We start from the raw sequence: 8,779 nt of genomic DNA on the forward strand, positions 1-8,779 counted from the left end.
TTAAAAATCAAATACGAGATGTTGATGTTTGTTATTTGTTGGTGAGTAAGATTAAACAATTGGTGGGTAATCACACAATTCTGTGCAAGCTCAAGATAAAATCATTCATCTTTGCCGATCGGATGCTTTAGCACGTTGGGTAGGTATGGTTTTTTCTTTGTGCACGTGGAGATGGTGAAACGCCATATAATTCTTATTTAATAACAATGTCTAATTTAATGGGTGGGGGCTGATTATTACACCAGTATAACACCACACTAATTAAAAAGTAAAGCTCGTATGAATATCCAAGAGCGCAACTGGGCAATCGGCATGGTTCGGGCTACATATGACACGTGCGCATGTTCCCGTTCGTCACGGATGAATAATTTATCGTGAACTTGCACAAAACATAGTCAAATGAACATTTATACAATGTTTAAACAAACTCTTTACTCATAATTGAGATATTTAAGTTTGACACGTGTTCCGTTAGAAAAGCCTTAATTAGATTTCGCGATAGAAAAGCCTTCACTTGCACATGATGTTTCCTACTACTCATAGTTATTTTGTACTATATACCATTGCATTTTCCGTACTAATGTCTTTGTCGCATACACATATTACTTTTCCGATGTACATTTTCAAATCAGCTTTAATCAAAATGTTACACTAACTGTCCTAATGTCTATATAGAGAATAATAGGTTGGTGACGGGGATGGAGAATGGTTATCTGGCGAGTCGTAGGAATTTATCGGGTGAGCCGAAGGCGATAAGATCCTCCGACAAACCAGATAACAATTCTTCATCCACGTCACCAACCTATTATTCTTTTTATCCTGTCACATTTACAATATTCGTTGAAATGTTTATAAAATATCTAGTTTTCGAGTATTTTCTGTTTAAATATTTAATATGGGAAACATTACGCGCAAAAAACAACATTTTGACGTCATGTCATGCAAAGCGGTTAGGCTAGCTTGAAGTTCCATCTTTTTAAACAAGAAAAAATTGAGTTACTCATTATTAATTAAATACAAAAAAAGACGAATTATGCTGTTTAAATAATAATGTTAAACAATTTTTGACATGCATTTGGTATTTTATTAATAGAAAAAAAGTATATTTTATTAATAGAAATAGTAAAGGCATGCGCATGCGCGGGGAGCAACTGACGGATATTCGAGGTCACGTGGTCATCTAGCCTAATATCTTTTGGGATATTAGGTGACCTGGTTATCGGGCTGATTTGAAGGCATGTGACAGGATAAGTCACTGTGTATGTCAGTTACCCTATCAGTAGCTGAACTTTCTGCTGCCACATTCTCGGTTGGTACTGTGTCAAGGCTTTGAGCTTCAATCCTTTAATATGCATAAAAATGTTAACATTTCACCTCTCCAATATTCCTTCATCTTCTACCTTCGAGTGGTTATCCTTTTTTAACATAAAATGTGCGTTGGTCCAATTAACAAACCAACTAAAGATTAAAAGATCCATGAAATGATTTGATGAAGCAGTCATTGCACGCACATGCGGTATTTATAGCATATATACTGTATAGGCATTCACATCCATTGCATGTATATCGTGGACCCTTTACTGTTGTGTTCCAGCTTTGTTTGTCATTCTCTTCAAATGTCCCTTTTTCTTGCCCCAAACATTTCTGTTGTTCTGATAAAACAAATCTAGTTAAGATTTAATGTGTTTCTCGGAATCATTTATTGATTAACGTTTCATTATAATTGTATTCAATGGATTTACATTTGTCAGTTTTGAACAATTCAGATTACTGCGGGAACAGGTCATTTAGTTTGGTACTTGCGCATAATTTATTTTTGTTTCCAGAAACCCGACCGACCATATTGTTTCTCGCAGATTATTTTGGCAACTTTATACTAAGCAAAAGAAATGCATGTACTCAGTTTTTTCTCTAAGAACAAGAGCAGATTTTATCATATTGTGTATTTTCATTGTTATAATAATTGTTGTGTTTGATGCGTTTGTATGTTTTCGGTTATTTTGACTCGCCTGTTTGCATATACTTGCCATCATGTAACATCGTGTATAAAATTATTTTAGTCAATTGCCTTAGTAAGGCGACGCCGATTGATAAGTCTTTCTCGGATTGAGTCAATATATGTGTACTTGTAAAATTCAAATGTCAAAGTAAATTTCACCAATGGTTTGAGAGTCACGCGAGTGTCGACTGTTACTTACGACAGACTGTATCTTATCTCATAATATGGGTGCACCACAATTTGTTCATTCCTATAAGAAGCCTGTGATCTAATCAGTTAAACATTTCTTTGAGAACGCGTTATCAACGAATTCGCCACAAAATGACGTTTCTTGCAGTGTTTGCAGCCGCTACATTACTTTCTTTAGGTAAGTCTGAATACATTGTACGCTATGTGTATCTTACTATCAATTAAATGAAATCGCATATACTTTTTATTTGACTTTATTGATAAGGATAAAAACTGATACAGTATTTCCGGAGGCTGTGACAATATGGTAAAACGGCAAGGTAAATGAAGAAATCTGAACTCCGTGTCCGACGATTTCGCTAATATATGGGCATATGTCCTGGAAAGTCGTCAATACACTTTAGACTGTGATAAATGCCCTTGTCTGCCCATGAAAAAAAACACGTATAGGTTATACGTCTTTGTATTTGCATATATTTGTATCCGGACAAACGGCACCCGGACAATCGGCACCTTTTTTGCATTCCCGGACAATCGGCATCTCGTAAATGTGTCGACCAATCGGCACCCTATTAAAGGCGATTGATAAAGCCCGTCAGCACCTTGTTGTACTAATAAGTCTAATCCGCTGATTGGTTTGACGAAAAAATGTTATTAATAAATTACGTCAACAAATACGAGATATAATTTGAAAGCACCACAATAAACGGAGATATAGCTCCTTTTATCGCAATGTGTGTAAGCGAATTAGACTTATCAGTACAATGAAGTCCAACAAGGTTTTGACCGGCTTTATCAATCGCCTCCGTTCAAAGACTTTGTTTCGCAGCAAAGTCAAATAAAGGCAATTGTCTTTATTGTTTTTTTAAAAACATATTCCATACCCTTAAATCGGGTGCCGTTTTGTAGTAGTTTCACTTTACCATTTATATGGGTGCCGATTGTTCTGGTCGACAAATTTACGAGGTTCCAATTATCAGGAAATGCAAAAACACGCGGGTGCCGATTGTCCGGGTGCCGTTTGTCCTACACTCGTATATAATATTCAAGGACAAATGGCAGATAACGGCATGGATGCCTGGGTCGTAATTGTGTAGTGAAAATAGTTCCCACCTCTCGACGGGTCGTCATGAGCATGATAATTTTTACGGAGCATTCCGACTATGAGTCTTGTGCCGGGAAAACGTTTCGAAGATAGAGAGAGAGAGAGAGAGAGAGAGAGAGAGAGAGAGAGAGAGAGAGGAGAGAGAGGGTGAGAGGGCGGTAGGGAGGGAGGAGGCAGGGAGGAGTGAGGAGAGCGATATAGATCGGCTAGAGGAAGGATCTCGAGAGAGATGCTGCGCGACTGCCTCATGCTGCAAACGAGAGAGAGAGAGAGTGTGTGTGTGCGTGTAAGTTCTTCACATGAAATTAATTTGAGACTGGCTCTACCAGACTGCAGCTTTCGATTAATTCAAATTAAAATAAATAGGTTCAGGCAATTACGGCATGATTATCACATAAAGGGTTATTCGTTGATGGTTAATGACGTCAGGCAGCGTCGTTAAGACCGCTGGCGGGTCAACAGGAGCTGAGTAGGAATACCGTCTATCGGTACGACATACGTTGCCATTTGTTCACTTCCGGTGTCTTTGATTGTTAGGCGTTATTTGCATACTTATATACTAAAAATCAACACATGCATATGTTGGTTATCGTACCATATTTCAGATTAAAAGTCTTTAAAATGGTTAATTCCGTAAAACTTAATTATAAAAGCTGTATTTGTTTTTTGTACTAGTAACTTTTTATATTCAGAAATGAAGAAACAGGGAAACGATAAAAATTTGTTTTAAAAATTTTAATGTGTGACATAAAACATTGGGGAAAATTTATATTCTTATCATCATCTGCATAACGCAATCGCATCGGATAAGAGGTATTGTTCTAAATTCATGTTGACACATTCCTGCGGTTTCTGCCCTTTGAATTTGTGTGACCCTTGATTTAAGTCAGACAATCATCATCTTTTGTGAATGTACTTGTATTATGCCTATACATTGTACAACAACATTACTACATAGATTTCCGACCATGAGCTTCGCTATTTTAATAACCCTGTTCACAATCAAGCATTGCATGAAAATGATTTAGGAACTCTCAATTTATGATCTATTAAAAACATCATAAGTTGTGTGATTCAAAGTTAATTTAACGTGTTCTTTGCGATCAATAGTTGCATTATACAAAATAATTGCAACAGAAAGTCTACGTAGGCTGATTTTGGAGGGAGGTCGTTTCCAAAAGCAGTCAACTATTATTGGGAAAGGCCTATCGGAATTAAATCTTCAGCGGCAAGATCTTTGGGTGTGAGTTTTTTATGGCATATATATATATATATATATATATATATATATATATATATATATATATATATATATATATATATATATATATATATATATATATATATATATATATATAATAGGCATTTACTTATGTGCATCATGGTTTTCATATAATGTTCACATATGCATTTTTGTCTTACATTTTACCCTAATTTAACGTGTAAACGGCTTTCTGTGCAGCTCATGGTGAGACGAACTGTGCCGCCCTGCCTGACGGCCACTACAGTATCGGCTGCAAGGTATACGACGTGTGCACGAACCACGTACTTACCACCGTCGAGTGCCCCATCAACAAAGTGTACAACAACGTCACCAAACAGTGCGACTAGTAAGACGTAGTGTCGTATCATTGTTAGGTCATGTTTGCAAACGGCACCAAACAGAGCGGCTAGTAGGCCGTAGTGTCGTATTATTGCTGGGTCATTCCCGCAATCAAACTTACATGCTTGCAATACAAGAGATCAGCATTGTTCTATTTGTCGACATTGCCTTTGTCAGAATGGTCACACTCAGCATAATGCTCATCATCATCACCACCTTCCTGATCCACACCAGAACCACCAACAACATCGGTAACGTCATCATAATAATCAACATCTATGTAATCATAAGCAGCATTTCTGACATTGCCCTTGATGTCAAACGTCAAATTAACCCCATGGCATCACACGGCGTAAATCGTGATTGAAAAAAAGAGTATGCACGACGCAACGAGTTTCTTTCTTCCCCGTGCATATCTCTGCAATAAAGATTCCTGGCCAGAAAACGCTTTCACGATCCCTATAATGTAGTTTTAGACAGCAAATTAATTAGTTTGGATTGCTAGTACAGATCAGTTGTAGATGTACTACTACTTCTACTACTACTACTATACTGCTACTACTACTACAACAACTACTACTACTACTACTACTACTACTACTACTACTACTACTACTAATGCTGCTGCTGCTACTACTGCTGCTGCTGCTGCTGCTATTACTGCTGCTGCTGCTGCTACTGCTACTGCTACTACTACTACTACTACGAACTGTCTCCATTGTAACCGACCGGCAACATTCCCCATTTGGCCAACTTATATGAGGTCGTGTTTAATGCGTCCTGTTCTGTGTCGCTTATCAAAGTCACACAACTTGTTATCAGTATATTTTTTTCTTCTCTACCGAGAAAAATGGGCTTTACTGTCTTACTTGGTGATTCATTAACTATGACACACATAAAACAGAATGAAATTCGCGAATGACGATTTTCGATGGCGAGTTTTACCGAAAAAGAAAACTTTTCAGAAGTGCAGCCGCTAGCTAAGGGTTAAATAACACAGATACAAATTGACGTAAAAAAGATCAAAGTATTAAATGCCACTTCTGGCGTAAATGGGGATAATGCATTGAATATTCAGACAAGTGTACTGGTGTCAGATGTTGTTTATAAAAATGTTTCATCAATGGCCGAGTCTATACAGTCACGTAAACCTGGTTCAGTTGGAGGCAACTTGTACTACGGAACCTGAAGCTCAACGTCCCGTTTAGATGTTGTAGTGCACGCTCATACCACCAAGCACAGCTTTAGTTGAAAGAGTGTTTAGTTTGATTGAACTCGGTGTGTACTGTTAATAGAATCAGATATCACCTTAAAATATGATTTTAAATGGTAATTTTGTTTGATTTTTAATTACATTTTCATCTTTTGAGCAAGATTTGCATATATTTTTACTTTAGCTTTTTTAATTGCTTTCAAGTATTGCTGAACATGTTAACATATATATGCACAAAACAGTGGTGTGAATTGAAAGAAAATGAATGTATGTCTAACTTGTGTTTTATACGGTTCTTAATGAGAAAAAGCCAGAAATTTTCTAATATCTATGCATTGTAGGTGTGTTAATGGTTTTTAAACAACCAATGTGGTGAATTTTGACTTTTCTATTAGAATATATTTTATATACATTTCGAGCAATAATTTTTCTGAAAATTTGCAAAATTAAAAACAACCAGTTAACTTCTTCGAACACTAAGTTCAACGACGCATCCCGAGTTCAGTTCTAGACCGAACTATGGTTGTTGTAATGCTTTGGCCGAATCCACACGCGTTTTTAAAAGGCCTAATCCTAAATAGGTTAGGTCCCAAAAGCCTGCTCAAGTAAAAAACAAACTGTTATATGTGTGTTTACGCAAAAAGAAAACTACAGAGTAAAGACCATGACCATCTTGTTCAGGGTTGTTGAATGGACAGCAAGCATCTAAATCATATGCCATTTGCCATAATCATTGACCCATTTATGCCTAGTGGACTCTCCCATCCTTCTAAATTGGATCAATGTATTTCCAAAATTAGGGATGTCTAGTACTAGTATATTTATTTCTATATTTGGAATATTTCCTTCAGAAATTCCTTTAAGCAAACAGCGCAGACGCTGATGAGGCGCCGCATCACGCGGCGTCTCATCTGTATCTACGCGGTTTGCCAAGGCCTTTTTCTAGACGCTATGCATAAATGGGTTAAATAAGGGTTAGAACCGTTGTTCGATCCTTATACAAGTAATGCATTCCTCACGATTATTTTTACATTATGCGAAAACCCCATCGTTTTCGGGTAAATCTTAACGTACTCGAGGTTTTGTTAAATTCACGCTATCGTTTTGTAAATAACAAAGTTCTGAATCTCGACCTTTCTTTCACTTAGTGAAAAGCAACTAGGTGAATACGAGTGTATGTAATTCCAGTCAGAACCACGTGGCGCCACCATGCGGGTTGGTGAGGGACTGCACACACAAGGCTGACGGAAGTTACGTCGACCTGACCCTGAACTGTACCTCCTACTACACATGTAGCCACCACGTGTATTTTGGGCACAACTTCTGCACGCCCGGTAAGTACTATATTAAGGTTTAAGTTTATTTATTTCAACTCAATCAGACGTTGTTAATCCTATACATGATACTCGCGATTCATTGTGGTGGAAAAAACAAGTTTCTTTAGAAGCTCCTGAGAATTCTTCCCGACTGTGGATCGAAACCGGGAGCTCGGTGACGCAAAGCCTGGACCACATCATTGACGCATTTAAGACCTCAAGTGCTTCATTCCTATAATTTGTGTCATTATATAAGGGTGTCTGCAGACCTAATTATATATATATATTTATAAACTAAGTGTACTGAATACGAGGTGGGAAACTTGCTTTTGTCACCGTTACCCGAGTTCTACTTCAAAAAATTGATTCAACTCTATCCAACGCTTAGTTTGAATGTAGTCAACAGCGAATTTCTATAAAAAAAACGTGAAATATTCGTGATATTACTAAATATATATCAGAGCCCTGTCGTATCACACACCTTAACGAAAAGTTTAAGTTGTGACTTTTTTATTAAAAAGGTAATGTTTATGACCAGCATGTTCATAAAGCGAAGGACGTAAGAGTATTAAAAATGCAAATACATCTAGTAAACATTAGCAAAATAGACATTGGTGCAAAGTATTTATGATCCTTTCAAAAAGAATTGTCGATATTCAAATATGTCGTCATTGGCTCAGTAAGAATTGCCCCAGATAAACAAATTTCAACTTCATTTCAGGACGTGCTTACTTCGATGTACTTTATACACACCATTTACTATTATGCTTTACAACATGCATATGTTTCCCATTGAAGGTACAGTGTTCGACGAGACATTAGGTACCTGTGTCTGGCCAGTAGATGCCAAACCGCCATGCGGGACCAAAACGCCTTAACTGACCAGCAACATGCCAGCATAGATAAAATCATAATTAACAGCAAGAAATTTTAATATAAATGTACCATTTTTAATGTATGCCTTTTTCTTGGACTCACAAAAAACTACAAACGATTGGCTATTAATGTGTTATTTATTCTAAGAATTTAAGAAATGTTGAGCATACATATTGAAGTTTTTTCTTGCTGTTGCGTCCATTTTAATTTTGCTACTGTGTTTTCAAGTTCTTTAAAAAAATATTATTGGCTGGTATCACTTAATGATTGTTGTTCAATAAAACACTAAATTAAAAATATTTTTTATGATTTTTATCTTATTTATTTTTTTTCATGTTGTAAAATCCTCCTATGAACTAAAGAAAAGTCATATTGTGTTGTTCATTTAAGCCTTATTTTGAAAACAGCAGAAAAATGTGTGGTTCAAAAAACTGTTATTTATTAATAAAGATGGCCACAAATTTAAAATTGAATGTAA

At 36.6% G+C, this 8,779-nt stretch overlaps 1 protein-coding gene across 1 annotated transcript; it reads left to right on the top strand.

Moving 5' to 3' along the window:
• The first annotated feature begins 2,198 nt into the window (after positions 1-2,198).
• Positions 2,199-8,600, top strand: LOC127841711 (uncharacterized). The gene is made up of 4 exons (XM_052370769.1): positions 2,199-2,366; positions 4,756-4,903; positions 7,298-7,443; positions 8,224-8,600. Exons 1-4 carry the CDS (start codon positions 2,321-2,323, stop codon positions 8,301-8,303), a joined length of 420 nt encoding a protein of 139 aa, XP_052226729.1. The 5' UTR covers positions 2,199-2,320; the 3' UTR covers positions 8,304-8,600.
• Positions 8,601-8,779: the final 179 nt, after the last annotated feature.

The sequence above is a fragment of the Dreissena polymorpha genome, chromosome 1, assembly GCF_020536995.1.
Source record: "Dreissena polymorpha isolate Duluth1 chromosome 1, UMN_Dpol_1.0, whole genome shotgun sequence".
Classification (NCBI taxonomy): domain Eukaryota; kingdom Metazoa; phylum Mollusca; class Bivalvia; order Myida; family Dreissenidae; genus Dreissena; species Dreissena polymorpha.

Excerpts from the sequence above, each read along its gene's own strand:
- LOC127841711 (XM_052370769.1), top strand. The coding sequence starts at position 2,321 with ATGACGTTTCTTGCAGTGTTTGCAGCCGCTACATTACTTTCTTTAG. Across the intron at positions 2,367-4,755 it reads CGCTACATTACTTTCTTTAG|CTCATGGTGAGACGAACTGT; the intron begins GTAAGTCTGAAT and ends CTTTCTGTGCAG. Across the intron at positions 7,444-8,223 it reads GCACAACTTCTGCACGCCCG|GTACAGTGTTCGACGAGACA; the intron begins GTAAGTACTATA and ends TTCCCATTGAAG.